This window comes from Motacilla alba, chromosome 4A (assembly GCF_015832195.1).
Source record: "Motacilla alba alba isolate MOTALB_02 chromosome 4A, Motacilla_alba_V1.0_pri, whole genome shotgun sequence".
Taxonomy (NCBI): domain Eukaryota; kingdom Metazoa; phylum Chordata; class Aves; order Passeriformes; family Motacillidae; genus Motacilla; species Motacilla alba.
The window spans coordinates 17,239,007-17,257,125 of NC_052045.1; the positions used below are offsets into that span (position 1 = coordinate 17,239,007).

Genomic DNA, 18,119 nt, shown 5'->3' on the forward strand with positions numbered 1-18,119 from the left:
ACACATGGGGAAGGGGGGATGCTCTACTCTTATGCTTCAGATTCTGCATAAGACACATTACTGATATAAAAATAACAATAATTACTCTGATGAGGCCTGATCCTGCTTCAGCCAAGTCCAGGCAAAACTTTCCCTGACTTCAGTGTTACTGGGTCAGGCCTGGAGTGATTCACATTTTCATACTACTGTACAGACATAAATCAGTGAAAGAAAGATGTGCATCCGAGTCATCTGAAAAATAGGAGTTTCCCTGGTCTCAGAGGATCACTGCTCTCCCAAGCAATGGGAATCAAGGAAAAGGGAGGAGAATGCAACCAGGTTGACTAAAGGGCAGTGTGGGTGTCCGTGGGTCTGACATGAAAAAACTCTATCAGGTAAGAACAAGGTTCTCATCATTACTCCAGGAATGGCAGAATGACCCTAGAGTGAAAGTTTTGCACTTGTGAATTTAACATTTTCATGGCTTTTATTAATATTATCAGGGAGATTATCAATCATCAGTGATTGCCAAAGTGGCCAATAATTCAGGGATTTTCCTGAAAGTCACCGGCTCCTTTGGAAAATCTGACCTTGCTGTCCAAGGCCAAAGTCCCCTACTGTACCTTCCTCAGGAATGCCTGTGAATGGAAGCTCCTGGAGATTCAGGGGCTTCCACAAGCACCAAGCTCAGCATTTTCACTGCAACTTTCCCCCTGCCCAGCCTTTGGAGACCATCATCTTCCAGCAGGATGATGCTCCATGGAACTCCACCTCATCCTCAGCTTCATCATCTACAAGGAAGGGCACAGGGTGCTTTTTTCTACACTCTGTACACCTTAACAGACATAAAGTGAGGCCTGGTAGAAGCAGCACAGATCAGAGGCTGCCAGCCCACCATTCACTCCTGAACTTCTTAGGAAAGGGAATCATTATTATTTCCCAATTTTTTTTCATCCTGAAACATAACAAAGTTAAATGATACCCAGCCTTTCCTGTGCCTTGCTGCAGGCTATGGTCACTCAGAGGGCTGGAGTATAGATCCACTGTGTGGCATAAGGAACAGGGAGAGGGGGAAAGGGTTGAATTTTTACAGCCCTGCAACTGCTTTTCTCTCCAGGCCCAGTAAGGAAGATGCAGGGTGGGGATAACTAGGAACAACGCCTCCTCTGAGGACTGAATCAGCTTAGTCTCCTTGAGATCAGACGCCAGCAGTGAACAGCAGCACTGCCCTATTGCTGATCCCCAAATCCCTCTCTTCCCTCAGCAAGTGCCAATTTGCACACTCTGCCTCCCCAGCTCTGCCTCTGGAGCTGGGACCCCACCTCCAACCTGGTGAAGCTGCAATGAGCAAACAAACCCCTGCTATTCCCCCCGTCCCCCAAACACACTGCCAGTTAAATGTCATCTGTGTTCTCTTTCTACAAAAGATATTACAAAACCCCCCTCCCCAGCCCCCCTCCCCAGAAAACATGCTTGCACACACACATCCATGGACACACGTGCCCACACACACACACACACACACACGCACACAGATGCTCCACACACGCACATTCACACAGGAAAAACAGCTTGCAAACTCCTGAAGGTGGAAAAAGGCATCTTGCAAATGTGCCTTGGTTTTGATAAGTTCCCTCCTCCCCCCCTCCCATAAACCCCACGTCCCCTTCCCTCCCAAATAATTGCCTCGTCTTCCCCTCCCTTCCCTTCCCAGCTCTTCCAAAATAAATATTCTTTTTATTGGTTTAAAAGACTCTTTTAGGCTTGTAAGCAAGAGAGAGGGAGAGAGAGAAAAAGAAAAGAAAAATCTCATAGCATGAGAATGAAACCCCATCATCTCATGAATCCGTGAAAGAATAAAGATGAAGGGGTTAAGAGCAGTGACAGAAGAAAGATTAAAAATATATAATAAGACTGAAAAGTGAAAGATGAAATTCAGTAGTGAAATGGAAGTGAGGATAGAGCATTAGTGAGCACAGCCAAAGATAACCTATCACCCCCACCAGTTTTTGAATCATTTTCTTTAAATCTCCCCCCTCTTTTTTTTTAACTTTTCTTGGTTTTGGGTTTTTTTTGGTGTTTTTTTCTTTTTTTTTTTCTGTCTTTTTTTCTTTTTTCTTTCTTTCTTTTTTTTTTTTTTTTTGGGGTTTTTGTTGGTTTGGTTTTTTTTTCTTTTTGTTTTTTTTTTTTTTTTACAATGGTGTAAGTCCTTCATCAGGAAACCAAAATCAAGACAAACACATCCCTCCCTGAAACCAAACCCCCTCCCGTACCTTTCTCTCCCTTTACCCCACCCCACACTCCGTGGTTCTACATGTGCTGAAAAGAGAAGAGTAAGCTTAGAATAAATCTAATGAACCATAGGAATAAATGACAATGATAGTAAAGAGTAAAACCCAAACCCAAAAGACCACAACACTCCTGTGTTGTCATTGTCTGAGTGTCTGTCCCTATTATCTCTCTCGGAGGCCGCAGGCATCAATTTACATAGTACAACCAGTAAACAAGGTTGAAGAATCCAAAAGTGATTGGAAAAATGATCCGTGACCACTTGTCAATGGTGCTGACGTCTGTCAGGTCTGGGATTTTGAGCTTCAGCTTGGACGACCGCCGGCGCAGGCGGCAGTTGGCGCGGTTGCGGGCGGCGGCGTGGTGGGTCAGCGGGACGTGGCGGTCCAGGGTCGGGTGGTGGCCAAAGCCATCCCGAGAGGCCAGCGGCTTGCGGAACTGGATTCCTGAGCCTTCGAAGGACATGACAGAGTTTCGAGAGTCGCCCACGCTGCTCATCATGTCCGTGGCCAGCAGCTCGTTGTTCATCTCCAGCGTGCTGAGGAGGATGTTACCGTAAGGGTCGACCTGGAGCGGGGAACACAGACACAGAGGTACTGGGGTGTGGCATTCACATTCTCTGGAAAAATTCCTTTGCCCAGGATTTTTCTCCTGGGGAGCTGAAAAGCCTCAGAGAAAAGGAAAACTATTCTTATCTCATTTGCTTCTCCTGTGTTGTGCTCGTCTAGAATGTGTTTGGGGATTGTTTACCCACAGGTGATTGTTTCTTTGGATTCTGCTGTGAATTGTTTTGACTCTTTGGCCAGTCAGTACCAAGCTGTGTCAAGACTCTGAGAAGAGTCACAACTTTTCATTATTATCTTTTTAACATTGAGTAAGTATCCTTTCTGTATTCTTTAGTATAGTATAGTATTCTTTAATATAACATAGTATTATAAAGTAATAAATTAGCCTTCTGAGAGCATGGAGTCAGATGCATCATTCCTGCCTTCGTCAGGATATTTCCCAGTAAATACAATACTGGGTGTCCTGTGTACCATTAGGGGTGATTCTGAACAGATTTCTGGGGAGCAATACTGTTGGAAATTATGTAACTTATAAAAAATTAACTTTAGTCATGGGTTGGTTTGCCTTTGCCAAAGTGGGGTGGAAATTGAGATTTCTCTTCAAAAGATTCTGTTCACCGAGGGTTTGAGTCTGACTGGGTGAGGCCACAATCAACAAAAAGAAGATTCCTAGATTCTGAGAGATTAATATCTACAGGGTGGAAGTAGCCAGAAGACACACAGGAGATAGAAAGACATTAACAGGTATTAAACCCCTGGCAGGTTCCCAGTCTGAGGAAAGATTGATAAGAGAGTCAAAGAATGAGGACCAAAAATAGCATTGAAGGAATCAATAGCCAGTAGGAGATCAAATACTAAGAACTGTGTAATGTAGAACCAAAGAATGAGAATTTCTTTGGGTTTTTTTTAACATATAAATGTATGAAAGTTCTGGTAAAGAATCACATGTGGTTGGAATGATTTTCCCTACACATCCTGGCCAGAATGAAGTAATGCCTGACTCATTAATACTTAAAAGATGGTGTTGGGGAGTTCCTTTTCTTCCCCAGAGTTTGGTGACTATACCCCTGATGGGGTCATTTGTGAGCTCTGAACATGCTGCATTTGAGGGTTGTCCTCTGCTGCTGGGGTAGAAGGAGCAGCCACCTGTGCTTGCAGCAAACTTTTAGTGGGGGAAGTGTGATTCTGCCAACACAGGAGGACCAAAAGCCACAGAGGGACTTCTGGCTGCACCTGCCCCAGGCAAGAGGAGGGCTCTGATGTGACTGGATGAGGATGACCAAGGCGGAAAAATTCCCAGTAATCACCAGACAAGGGAAACCGGGGTTCATCTCTCGTGATGAGCACAAAGGCTGTTCCACAGCTCACCCAGTGGAGACCCTGAATTCTCCTGCCACAATGAAAGGAGAGGACAAACCTGCTCTCTCACCCTCTTCTCCTCGTAGCGGTGGCGCTCGTTGTTGGCCTTGCTGACGCGCTCGCTTTGCTTCTTCTGCTGCCGCGGCCCTCGCCCGAAGAATATGTAGTTGACAAAAGCATATTCCAGGAGGGCCAGGAACACGAAGACGAAGCAGCCCATGAGATAAACATCAATAGCCTTGACGTAGGGGATCTTGGGGAGAGTCTCCCGCAGGTGGGTGTTGATGGTTGTCATGGTAAGCACCGTGGTGACCCCTGTGAGGAGAGGGCAGGTGCTCTGTTACACACGTGGGATGGTTGCCTGGAATGCTGTTCTCAGCTCCCACGTCCCTCCTTCCAGCTGGACAGCCTCAGGAGGGATGGGAGCAGTGCAACTGGGAAGGAAGCTGTCGTTATTCTAAGTCTACGTGCCCACTACAAATTGCTGCAGAAAATGATCCAGCAGCAAACAGCTGGAGAAAGTGTCAAAACCGAGCATCATCAGCATGATGGGGATCAGCACCCCTGTTTCTTTAAGTCTCCCTGATCTTCCCTCTTTCTCTCAGTGTGGTAGGAAACATTCAGTTTTGCTCTTTTTCACCCTCTTCTCCCTTTTTTCTCCTTCGTGAACTCATCAGGCTTCACTGTGTGCTACTGAATGCCTCAGCATCCTTGGCATCATGAGGTTATAAGCTGCTGTGTCTTTCCAACGCCATGAATTGAGAAAGAGTGAAGAGATTTCCTCTTCATGGCATTCTCTTTTTTTTCCCCTGCCTGGTAGGCTTCTGTCCTTGACCCCATCAGTTCCCACCTTCCTCTCACCAGCTTTACCATTCATTACATCAGCTATCACTTGTACACATTCCTCCCATGGTTCTCACACTCTCCTTTTTAGGCCTCCTCACATTTCTTGCATCTTAAATGAGCATTTTGTGAACACTTTTGTCCCCATCTACTCAGTTCCAAAGGCCTGATTCACTATGATTACTCTCACAGCTTCAGTCCTCTTCTTCAGCTTCTTCTCAGACTCTTCCCTTCTCTGGACTGTCAGAGTGGCCTCAGACCTGTCTCTCTGACAGCCTTCTGCCAGCTCCAAAAACACGGCAACAAGCCTTCACACTTCTTTTGGGGGTAGTAACTTTTCCTTCAACTCAGTCTTCCTCTGCTTCTCTAGCTGTTCTTACTACCTCACTGATCTTCTTTTCTCCCTTTTCCCTCTTCATCTCTCTGTTGGCAGCTCTAATAATCTCCATGACCTTAATTTGCTCCTGTGGTTCCAGCCCCACCTCTACAGTGATGGCTCTCTGTGCACCCTGGACCTCAGCTTGTCCTGCTTCCCCTTCACCCTCAGTGTCTTTGGTGTCAGTCCTGATAAAAGACCGAAAGAACTATTAGCCTTCAGCGGGGTAAACAGAAGGGAGATACATTTATATACACACAATATGGTCTAGATTTAGGCAGTAGTCTAAATATACAGAAATCTGAGGCAAGGAAAGGGAGAATAGAATGTTCTCCATGTTTCCATTAAGAAGTGGACAAATTGCAATGGAGACTTAGGGCAAAGAGGAGCTCTTTGACTGTGCAAGAAGGTAAATCTGGAGATAAAGTGACCAGAGGAAGCTGTGGAGTTTCCTTTTTTGGAGCTTTTTACGAATAAGTTAGGTCGAGAACTGTCAGGAATAGTTTCGGGAGAACTGTTGCAGTTCTGATCTACAATGTTCTTTTTTCTGTCTTCTCCTTTGAGTCCAGATGTCAGCAGAAATTCAACAGCTGTGCATCTCACCTCCACCCTCTTGCTTGTGCTTCCACAATGTCTGCCACGGTCTCTTTTTCTTCTCTCTCTGATTACACTCCTGTCAATGCAACTTGCCCTTTTAATTTACCAAGTTCTTCCCTTGTGTCCCTGCTCCAGCCTCTCCGAGCAGGCAAAGCCAAATCACCTCTTTTATACCTTTGTGGAACCCACCCCTCCTCCAAGTCTTCTCAAACTCATTCTCCTAGAGCTGCTTGAAGCCCCCAAGCTCTGCTGTAAGACCCAGCCTGTACCTGAGCTGCACTGCCTCTCTGAGCCTTGTCCCACTCACAGACCCAGCCCTGCTCCTCCTTACGTCTCCTATTGCCCGGGAGCTTCCCCTCATGTAGCACAGCCCCATTCTCTTATGCCAGCCATCCCCCCTTTCTTCTGTTCCTCCTTCCAAACCCTCATCTGCCATCCACCCCCACTTCCCTTCTGTTGGTTAAAAGACCTCATTTTTCCCCCCTCTTATAGGAAAACATTCCTATTTAGGGGAGCATGTGCCAAAGAAGAACTTGGACTTTAACTGCTGTCCCACATTTCCTTTGGGCCATGAAGGCCTTCATCTGCAGAGAGTGTCTGTATGGGGTGTGAGCTATCAGAAAAACCTGCAATGCCCCTTCCTTTAGTTCTTTCATCTTTTCACCATTCTCATACAACCTTTTGGCTGTCCAGCCCCAGCATTAATCATACAACTGGCCACTCCTGGCACACCTGTTGACAAAGAGGCGCCCAGATTTCTCTCCTTAAGAAAACCAGTGCAAACCAGAGTGAAGGAACTCAGGGCATGTCAGGGTCCCACGTTCCTGAGAATCAGTAGCCATCTACATTTCTGTTTAGAGAGTTTAAACTCACACCCAGGACATTTTTGGTAGGACTTTTACTGATTCAAATAAAACACACTCCAGTTTGGGAGGTACTGATAAACAAAAACAAAACAAAACAAAACAATTTGAAAATTTAATGTTTTTCTCAGAAAAAAAATTATCTCCATTTGGAATGACAACTTTGACAGACTTGCTCAATTGCTACCTCATAAAGAAAAAGGATTTTCTTTGTTACAGCTGATCTCCCTCAAGAAAACACCTCCAAAATACAAAAAAAAAGTCCATACCCAGTGCCACTCGTGCAGCAGAAGCATCATAGTTGATCCAGAAGGAGACCCAGGACAGGATGGTGATGAGGATGGATGGCATGTAGGTCTGCAGGATGAAGTAACCAATGTTCCTCTTAATCCTGAAACTCAAGGATAAGCGCAGATACGAACCTGCCAGTGAGACATCAAAGGAGGATGTGGTGTGAGAGGAGGCCAAGGCTGGATTTGTGCTAAGAGCTTAGGTTAGGAATTGAAATTTTGTTTGGAAAAATTTCTCAAGAGGCAGGAATAATGAGAAATCTCCTGGTTTCTGCAGCTGGTTTTGCAGACTGGTCAGTTTTTGCAAGGGGTCCCTTCAGAATCTGCTCAGTTGCCCCAGAGTATTAAGAAGAAAGGAAACTCTACATAAGTTACATTATTATATTATATCAGCCATCATGAGAGAATGGCTGTTCAGTGCTGGAATTGCTGTTGTGGTGCCAGCCAATATGATGAAGGCTTACACAGGAGACTTTAACCCTATATTTGGGTGCCACAAGATGATTTTCCAATGTTTCGTGTGCCAGCTCTGCCTCCAAACAGCAATGAAGATCTGAATCATATTTTTCCCATGCTGTTCTAAAAATGGGTTATGGTCAGACTGGGCAAATTCATATGCAAATAGAGTACTGTTAGTTAATTTGAAGGTCTCTTTTTTATTATTTTCAAGTTGTTGCAACTTCCTCCTAATCTTTTACCAAACCTAATGAGGATAGTGAGGACAATAAGTACTTTTTACAGTCCTTCCACTGGAGCAGCCTAATTTTGACAGGGACAAAGCAGTGCCTCTTTCATTGCTGTGAGACAAAGTCCAAATCATTTCTCCTGCCCACCTCTGTCCCTCAGGCAACACAGGAGCCTGAAATATGGGTATAATCCTGGTTGGCAGCTAAAGTAACAAGAAAACAGCAGTTTTAAACCATCAAGGATGTAGACTGGGGAAAAGGAGGTATTGTTCTCTCACCACCATGTGCCACTTGTATGGCTTGAACACAGTATTTCACCAGTCTTTTTCTGACAGGTGTGTGCTGTGCTGTTTTGGCAGTGAACTCCACCTCAGACCAGCAACCAGAATCCAACCCCCTCCAACTTTCCAGCTGGCAGCATCTGAGTCGTCCAGGTATTCTCTCCCAACCTTTTTATTGCCATATACAGATGGGTTTGCCTCATTTCATAGCCCACTTGCTTCTCAATGGATATATTTTCTCCTTACTATTGCACCTACATTACCTTTGAGACCCAGATGTAAACCACATAAAAATCAGATGAAGGCTGAGAACCTTCTGAAGAGGTTCAGAGCTCACTCATTATTTTGACTAAGAAATGGGAAAAAATGCAGTGGGGAAAATTATCCTGAAAGTCTTTGATAAGAAGCAGACCCCAAAAAAAAAAAAAAAAAAGGCAAAAAAGAAGAAAGAAAAAAAAAAAAGCAAAGCTGGTGGGTGCAGAAGACACTTTTTATTAGAGGAACCCCAAGGTGAAGCCCAGATCCTGAGATAGTCCCCCAGCATCTGAATCAGAGGGATTCAGACCAGTTGATCAGCAGCAGGTTTGCCCCTTCCATGCACCCCTTCACCAGAGACTCACCAGTGGTGAAGACCACTTCCCTGCTGACCAGCCTCTGCTCGATGATGGTGAACTGGGGCAGCTCCAGCACCTCCATCCCCGTGACAGCAGAGTCATTCCCTTGCCAGAAGAAGACAATGTCATCCACCGTGTAACCATCTGCAGGGAGGAAGGAGCACACAGGGAGAGCTGAGCTGACAGGCTGGATCAGAGGATACCTCCATTTGCACTAAGGTGACCTGGAAAAGGTCCAAAAGAAAGCCCACACCAAGCCCAGCCTCTCCCTGATGGTGTACTTTCCTTCTTCAGCTGAGCCTGGCAATACAGTCCCCAGGAGAAGAGGAAAAATTGGCCAGGACTCCCACTTTTGGCTAGAATTCAGAGCAAAGGTGAGGCGTGGTCCATCCAGCCTTGACTTGCACAATGTGATCTCCATAGCTGACATGACAGGGACTTGTGCACTGTGAGCCTCTGTCAAATGCACCAAACACAGCATTTTGCTTTTTAAAAACTGCCTCCTTTTACCAGGAGAGGGAGACTACACAGTACAGACTGGTGGGACTGGGGAAACGGGGCAGCTCAGAATTAAAAATTCCCAGAGAGAAGATCTGCAGCAGCAGTTGAAAAGAAGTTTGAAGATCAGAGCACCTCCCTTTTCTAAGTCTTCTCAGTCAAAATTCAGATCCAAGAAGTGAACAGAGTCTCTGAGGCTGGGGGCTGTTTTACCAAGTTGAGAAGAGCAGTAATGAGAGAAGAGAGGAAGGGGAGCCAGCCTCAAATATTCATCCCTTACACTTCAGGGCAATGGGTTTGCTAACTCAGCCAAGCTTCTTGCTTTAACCCCAAAATATAGGTGGTGGACAGGGCTGCATAGGCTGGAAATGTGACACACAAGTGCTCTGGACTCGTGGGGAATGAGGCCAAGGGGATGGAACCAGGAAACCCCTCACCCACCAGTGCCATGTCCATGGCCCTGCCCTGTCCTTGGGGCAAGGATTCATCACAACTTGAAAATCAATTGTGTGTTTTGAAGCCCTTTGGCTGTAGCTGCACAAGGGTGGCCTCAGATTCTCAGTAAAGCTTCCTGGGAGCAGTAAGAAATGACCAGGCTTTGGGGCAGCTCGGGGCAAGGCTGCCTTCAAAGCATGAGCCCCACCTGTGCCCACAGACAGCTCGTGTTCAGCACCTGCACTGCAGCACAGCAGCCTGCCTTAGCCACCCACCCTGGCAGCACAGGCCACGCCAGGCTCACAGCCACTCAGGAGAGTGCCACCACACCCAGCACCTGGCATCAGGGCAATGAGGAGCTCTTGAATGCAGCACGGAGGAGAAAGTCTTTTTGGGAGCTCAGGGTTACCCCAGATCAGAGGTGAACCTTGGAGGACAGTGTCATCCTGAAGCTGCTGAGTGGACAAAGGGCTCAGCAGTCTGCTCTGATCTCACAGCTGACCCTGCTTTGAGCTGCAGGCTGGACTAGAGACACCCCGAGGTGTCTTCCCAAACAGAATTATTTGATGACTGTGCGGTCTCCAGGCCCACATCCTGCGCTCTCACTCATTACTGCGCTTATTCATGGGTGCCAAAATACAAACCCAATCTTCCAAATGCCATGCCACATCTGCTTCTGATGGAAATCAGCTAAGCCAGGGCTCCACCTCCTCCCCCAGCTGGCATGTTCCTGCTGCCAGAGTGGTAAACCCTCACACCTTCGAGCCCACAGGGCTTCAGGACCCTTGGGTTATCCTCCTCACACACCAGCTCTGTGCATAGCACCTGTGTTTGCATCACTCAGCCCCAGGCTGGAAGGAGCAGGAAACAGCCAGGTCCCCCCACTCCCGCTGATTCCAGCAGCTCCAGCACCCTCCCAGCTCAGAAACACTGTGTACCGTTTCCCACGGGAATTCATCTGGCTCAGACCCTCAGGCTCCCGTGGTTGTTCCCAATTTCTCCAGGAGGTTCCTGAGCCCTTTCCCCCAGCGTTCCCCCTCTGCAGAGGTGAGCCCAGCCTGGAAACAATTCACCTCTGCACCTCTTTTGCAGTAAACAAACCACACTGAGCTGTTGAGGTTTCTCACTCGCTGCACAACATCTGCTCCAGCCCCTGAACCGCTTTTCAGCATCTTCCCTCAACCTCTTCCGATTTCTCTGCTTCCTCCCTAAATTTTGGCACCCAAACACAGACAGAGCCCGTTTCCCCATCCCAGTGACATGTTCAGAGGCCAATCAGTGCCGAGCTCTGACTCACGGCTCCCCAGGTTTATATAACAGGGCTCGCTCAGCCCTTCCTGCCAGAGCCACAGAGCCTCCAGCCGTGGTGCCTCCCTCAGCTCCCCGTGTGGCCCCTGGGGATGGCCCTGCAGCCCTGCACACAGGCCCAGAGCTCTGCACGGGGCTGTGCTCAAAGCCCTTCCGGATGGATTCCCATTGGGAAGGATTCAAATGCGCAGCCAGCGAAGCCCCGCACGCTGCTATCTTCATCATCCACAAATTTAACAGCAGTGACTTCAAATTTACTTCCTGATCAGCAATGAAAATGTCAAATTGCAGTAACTAATTTTAGGAGATCTCACAGTTAACTAGCTCTATTCCATTTATTCTATGACCTGCTGGTGTTGGGTACCAATTCTTGTATTTTAATTTTTTTATTATGGCATTATGCAATATGAAATCAAGCATGTTTTTCATGAAACCATTTTTAAAAAGTGTTTCTAAAGGGAAAGGTTGCTTGGTCTAAAAATAAATGCTTCACTTTGATTTCTAGCTTTAAAGAGAAAACCAAATTTCCATTTTACTTCTAAAAAGTAAACGAACTTTCACAAAGACAAGTCATTTCCATCTGAAATATTGAAAAGTATTGATGTGACGTCTTAAAATGCCAGATTAGCAGCCTGTTTGCAGCCTGCCTCATCAGGTTTTTGTTGGATCCTGGCACACAGATAGGCAGGGTATACGTGGTTAGGGTTATTTTTGGGGTGGAGGGATGGGATCAACAGGCAGTGCTTATCTCCCACAGGTAAGAGCCCCCAGCTGCTCCCCAAACCCAGCACCCTGCGTCAGAAAAGGGGTTTTTCTCTGAGGTTTGGGTCAGTTTTGGTTTTTTTTAATACATTGGTTTTATAATCCAGTCCTGAAAGGATTGATGTTCCAGAGTCAAGGGGAAGTAAAGAAAATGGAGCCCTGCAGATTGCGAATGTGCAAGTGTGTAAAAGACAAAAGCTCTGAGGGAGGAAACAACTGGATCTCTTCATCTTGGCCTGGGTCTCAGGAATATTGTGAGGAAATGTAGCTTTGATGAACAAATTGGCTTGACATGACCCATTAAGAACAAAATCACAACACGGGGAACTGTGGGTAATTCCCTGCTTCTGTTTGCTTGGTTCTAATGTAAACTGTTCCCAAACTGCTGAGGAGTGGCAGAAATGACATTCTGGCCCTGGTGCCTGCAGCAGGACCTCATTTCCATCCCGTGACCCAGCATGGGTAGGATGGGGAGGGCAGCTCCCAGCCAAGGTGCTGTGGGAGCTCCCTGATGGAAGGAGCAGTTCCCAGATCCCTCCCTGATGGAAGGAGCAGTTCTGAGATCCCTCCCTGATGGAAGGAGCAGTTCCCAGATCCCTCCCTGATGGAAGGAGCAGTTCTGAGATCCCTCCCTGATGGAAGGAGCAGTTCCCAGATCTCTCTGATGGAAGGAGCAGTTCTGAGATCCCTCCCTGATGGAAGGAGCAGTTCCCAGATCCCTCCCTGGTGGAAGGAGCAGTTCTGAGATCCCTCCCTGATGGAAGGAGCAGTTCCCGGATGATCTCCCGAGGCTGCACCGGGAGCTCTGCTGCCCTGGACAGCCCTGGAGGGAGCCTGCTGTGCATTTTTATCAGGAGAGCTGGACCTCCTCTGCCAGCACAGCTGGAAGAGGATTTCCACGGGCGTCCAGGGAAAATCCAAGCAAGGATGAGGGCTTGAGTGCCACCTCCCACATGGAGTGGAGCCAGCCATGAGTAAGGACAGCTTCCCATGGCTTCCTTAAGGCTAAGGGAGGCTTCTCCCACTCTCCTGAGACTGATTTTAATGCCCAGGCTGCTGCTAGAGCTCCATTTTCCCGGGAATTTCCCCCATGGGTGAGGAGCCTGGTGCTGTGGTAGCCCTGGGAGGCATTCCCAGGAGCGGGGAGCTGTGGCCAGGGAGGGTGGCATCAGGTGGCACCGCGTGGCGGGGGATGTGCCCGAGGCATACGCACAGCTCTCGATCTCCAGCGTGCAGTTCTGCTGGTCCAGCGGGTACCTCCGCAGGTCCATCATGCAGGCAGCCGTGGTGGTGATCCTGAAAGGGGAAGAGGGATAAAAATACAATAAAATTAAAAAAAAAAAATCTGTTATGTCTGCTTTCTTTCTTACCCCCAAAAAAAAAAAAAAAAAAAAAAAAAAAAAAAAAAAAAAAAGGAAAAAAGGGAGAAATGAAAGGCAGAAGTGGAAGTCAGGCAGCATTTGGGGCCGCTGTTTCCCTGGAAACCAGGGAGATATCCGGGGTGGGAGGTGTGCAGGGCGGGGGGCTGATGCGGCTCACCCCCAATGGCACGGCACAAACCCTCCGTGACTCACGTCAGCAAGGCAGCATCTCTATTAACGGGGTGGGGAGGGATCTGTGTGCCTGCTCTGCCTCTCCCTGGAGAGATACAAAGAACGCGGGAGTAGGCACAGCTCCGGCTCGGGGGGGAAGAGGAGCGGCTGCCAGCGTGGACCAGGGAGACAGCAGGCATGTGTCCGTGAGGCTGGGGATGGATTGGTTCCATCACCCAACAGTGACCTATTGCTGACCACATTATCACTCTCCTTCCCTCACAAGCTGCCCCAAATCCCCTAATTACAGCCCCCCATCCCCGTGCCCCTCCATCGTGCTCACTTTGGCACTGCCAAACCCAAAACCCAAACCCCAGAGGGCTCTGGCAGAGCCCTCCTGCTCCACGGCCTCGCTAACGGAGGCACCCGTGCACAAATCATTGTGTGGTCATCAAAGGCACTTGGGGGATGTGTGTGGGGGTGTGTGTGCATCCCCCCCAAAAATAAATATGGGGAGAGGATGAGGGTGGGTGCTGCTTTGGGGTGTTGGAGCATGGGGAGGGCACAGGGCAGCGTGGTGCCCCTGCTGAGGTTCAGCTGAGGATGCCAGGAGGGTCTGTGTGCATTGTGCAGGAAGGAATATTGTACATCTCTGGGATGGGGGATTTTGGGCTGGCATAGATGAGGGCATGAGAGGCAGGGACAGAGTTAACTCCCCAGCATGGCAACAGCGCCCTGGAGTTTACAGGCTGCCCCTGTTTCTCAGATCTATTGCTCCCCTCACCCTTTGATGCAGTCTTCTTCCCGTGCGATGGATGTGTGCAGAGTGCTGGAGAGGGGGAGAGATTGCTGCATTCTCCCCCTATTTTTTCAATTAACCATCTGGAAGGCATTAATCAAGCTACACATTTTTTACTATGTAGGCATAACCAGTGAACTGTTAACTAGAAAGCTTTATCTTCTGAGCCCTGTGGCCTGGGAGAGAGAAATGAGAGGGAAAAAAAGAAAAACAAGAAAGCAGGGAGGATGAGATGGCGAACCAGTGAAAGAGAAGGAAAAAAAAGAAAAAGAAAAGAAAAAGCAAAAAACATCAATGGTAGAAAAAGAGATCAGAAAGGGGGAGAATACAGGAGAAGCTGGGCATAAAATTGGAAATGGGGAGGAGGGGGGAAGAATGTGGGAGGACAGAAGAAGGTGGAAGAGGCTGCCCCAGTGTGGGTATCGGGGCAGGGGCTGTGGCAGGGCAGGCTGGCAGCCCCACAGAGCTGCTGGCTCTTTAAGAAATCTCGTGTGCTAAATTTATCTTCTCTGCTGTCTGTGAAGTCTGTTTGTAGGAGATGAAGCCTTGAGGAGAGCCTTTGCCACTGCCTGCCGTGCTATAAATAGATCCGAAGAGACGAAGGGAATTTATATATATCCTCACTGGGTCTAGATACAACACTGCAACTGCCCTCTCTCCGAGCAGGGGGCCCAGGCGAGCTCTTAACCCTTTCATCTGGAATGCATTTGGGGTGGAGGAGAAAGCTCTGAGGGGGGAGAAGGACAACAGGACAGGAACCACTTAAAAAATTACCACTGCAGCCTTGCCCTTGTGTGGATTGCTTTCACAGCCTCCCAGCTGGGCAGCTCTGGGAGGGCAGCTGGGAGCACAATGCCTCTCCCACCCTAATCCTGCTGCTGTGCTGGGGTAACTGGGCATTGTGGTGCTGGGGGCAAACAAAAAGGGGAGCTGCAACCTTGGCAGGAAAGCCCAAGGTGGGAGGCGCAGAGTCCACGGTGGCCGGGCGCAGGGACCAAGGAGTGGGATGAGTCATCCCCCTGTGCTGCACACAGCATCCACTCCCTGGATTATGCTGCACCCTTGGGAAATCGTGGCCACAAACGCGCTTCCCTGTTTTCCCTAAAGTGTGAGATGCAAAAAATGTATTAAATGAAAATTTTCCACCCCATTTGTGGAGCCCTGCGGGTAAAACCTTTGCACAGTGTCCATCCCAAAATCGCAGGCTGGCTGGCTGGCTTGGCTGCGGAAAGGACACGCAGGCTGCTCTGCTCACACAGGGACCCTCTCGCCAGGATTTGCTTATCACCTGCAGTGCTGGTTGGAAATGCAGAGCGTGACACAGTGAGATATGGCTACCACACTCCATGCACCAAGCCCTGCTCACGCTGGCAGCTGGCATAAATCCACAGCCACGCCAATGATTTCTGCAAGATCACACCAATTTGTATCAACAGAGATTTACATCAGGGCAGAATTTAGCCCTGTTGATTCAAAAGGAAGGGACAGGTAGGACAGAAAGGAGAAAAACAAGATTAGGAGGACATTTGTCCTCAAAAGGACAGATAATTTCTTTCTTTGCAATTAAAGGGCAGGTATATCCACACGGTGTGGCTCAGCATCCTCCAGAGATACCCCAATTAGATGCAGATCCCAAACTCCAGGTGATCTGTCCATATAAAGCTGTTTGGACAGGTAAAATTGGAACCATGTCAGGCTTTGCTGCGGTTTTTGAGCAGAGGTGGCACAGCCATCCCCAGCTGTGCCAGGCTGTAGCCACCTGCTCGTCCAGAGCATTTCACCTGCAGTGCCTGCCCAGCCCAGGGACACCAGCACTGCAGGACCACCAGGCGTGGGGGCCTGGGTGGAACAAGATTCAAGAGGCAGCTGGTTGGGGGCACCAGGTCCAGCTCAGGGCTTCCTAAACTCTGATAAACCAACCCTGCTTGGGGTAAAGCAGGTGGTGTATCCCAGAGAGATGGAGGTGTTTGATTCTTTAGACTTCAGATCTTATGAAGTATCCTGGACACCAACCTCCCTTTGATAGACCCTGCTTGAAGAGTCACCATTCACCTGCTCCTAGAGAGGCCAAGGAGAATTTCTTCAGCTCCTTTGGTGGCTGTGTACCCAGGGCAGGTGGGACTCATGGAGGGATGAGAGGCTTCATACACTTCTTGCAGTCAAAGGGGAGCGTGAGCAAAACTCAGTCACCCCTGTGACCTTTTGGGGTCACAGCACGTGCCACCTCTGGTCCAGAAGGCCACAGGACCAACCTTTGCCTCATTCTTTCATGATTACAAATGTATTACCTTGATAGGCTCTGAGCTGTTGTGTGAAGAGATGGGTTTGCTTGGCACATGGGAGACTGCATGGGGAGGACAGGATAGGGGGATGGATGCGGGGTGACACTCAGGAGCTCCTGTCTCAACAGGGCTAAGAGAAAATCAAGGTGGAAGGAAAGTAAGAGGTGGAAAAATGAGGAGAGATGATGGCATGAGCACAGCTAGGGAAGGCAGGAGTGGAGATCACAGAGAGGAGAGCAGAGAGCACAGGACAGAGCAGCAGGGTAAGGGAAGACAGGAGGATGATCAGGGGATGCACGGGGTAAAGCAGCCTGGAGAGGAAGAGCCGGAGGAGAACGAGAGGTTAAAAGAGGGAAAGCAGAGGAGCGGATACTCACTCAGTGAGCAGGGAGATGAGGAGACAGGGAACAAACCATCATCCTGTAAACAGCTCTAGACAGAGCACACTGCCTCCAGAAGACGTGAGCACAGTGAAAGGGAGCAGGGAGCACGGGGACCAGAGGGAACGCCAGGGAAGGATGCCACCTTCCCCGTGGCGCTAGCATGAGGCGCTGGCGCCCGGCCAGCCCGCATCTTCTCCCTCCCCCTCCTCCTCTCCTGCTTCTCTACCCACCTCCCTCCCCTTTTAAATTCAGAAATTTGTGTGGTGTGAAATTTCATCTGCTTTGACGGCGATTCACAGAGACACTGCCCGTGGAGGGGAGCGGCTCTCCCGCGCCGCGTGCTCAGCGAAGCGTCCAGCGCCTTCCACACCGAGCCCGGCCACCACCACAGCACCTTCCAGCTCCCCTTCCCTCCCCCAGTCCCTGCCCACCCAACAGGCCTTGGGGTCAGCTCCTCACAGCCTTTACAGCTCCTTCCCAACAAACAAAAGAAGGTATTTGTGCCCTTGGCCCTAATTGTTTCTCCTGAGGTCTGTAGGCGGTTGTGCCATCCCAGTAGCCAAGGCCTGACTGCCCTGCTACTCCAGTGCACAGCTGGCAGGCAAACACGGTTCATCTGGGGGGAGACTGCTCTGGAGAAAGAACCTTGCATCTCACCAAAAAATAAGAAGAAAAAAGGAAAAAAGGGACATGGATGAGATGTTGAGCAGCTCAGGAAGGCTAATGGAGATCCCCTTCTCTGCTTGCATTGAGTGGATCAAGCAGAAGGCAAAGCAGCGTGGATACCTCACTCTGGAGAGTGCCCTCGTCCCCAGGAGACGTAGAGAGCACCTCTAGAAAAACATTCATGGAGCTCTAAGTCACACAGGGCTAGTTCTGGGTGTCTGATTGTTGCAATGAGGAAAGCTTTGCCCTCTTGAAGCTTGTATGGCCAGAGCAGATGCTGGCATGGGGAGCGTGGTGCAACCTCGACTGCTGCTCTGCACCGAGCCTGGCAGCAGCAGAGCATGGCCCCACCACAGCTGCAGCTCAAAAGGGAGCGCTCAGGTTGCTGCAAACCATCAGTTCTCCACAAATATTTCAGTTCTCTGACATGAACACCACCAGCCATTTCATTCTCCCTCTGATCCTCCTCATCACTGTTTACTTATTAATGGCTTCTTCTGTCTTATTTAGAATGATTATATAAGTGCAGAGGCATAGAGCAGCATAGAGCTCCAAGCTGCCATTAAACCCTGCTGTGGTCCAGGGTCTCCTTTCCGCCTCCCCCTTTCCCTGGTGCTGGGCACCTTCAGGGGAACTGTGCATTCCACTCCTGCCCCAGCCACACCTCCCTCTGCTGCAGGCTCTGAAAGCCCTTGGCCACCCATTCACCCT

General features: G+C 49.1%; 1 protein-coding gene across 2 annotated transcripts in view; it reads right to left on the bottom strand.

The window, feature by feature from the left end:
* Positions 1-2,170: 2,170 nt before the first annotated feature.
* LOC119695155 (gamma-aminobutyric acid receptor subunit beta-4) overlaps positions 2,171-18,119 on the bottom strand; it is a 76,417-nt gene continuing 60,468 nt past the window's right edge. The window contains exons 5-9 of one of the 2 annotated variants that reach the window (XM_038123097.1): positions 12,960-13,042; positions 8,750-8,887; positions 7,142-7,294; positions 4,252-4,508; positions 2,171-2,835 (exon numbers count right to left, since the gene is read on the bottom strand). In XM_038123097.1, coding sequence (XP_037979025.1) covers positions 2,458-2,835; positions 4,252-4,508; positions 7,142-7,294; positions 8,750-8,887; positions 12,960-13,042 — 1,009 coding nt within the window. In that variant the 3' untranslated portion in view covers positions 2,171-2,457. The remainder of the gene's footprint in view (positions 2,836-4,251; positions 4,509-7,141; positions 7,295-8,749; positions 8,888-12,959; positions 13,043-18,119) is intronic. The other variant, XM_038123098.1, reaches the window with a different exon arrangement.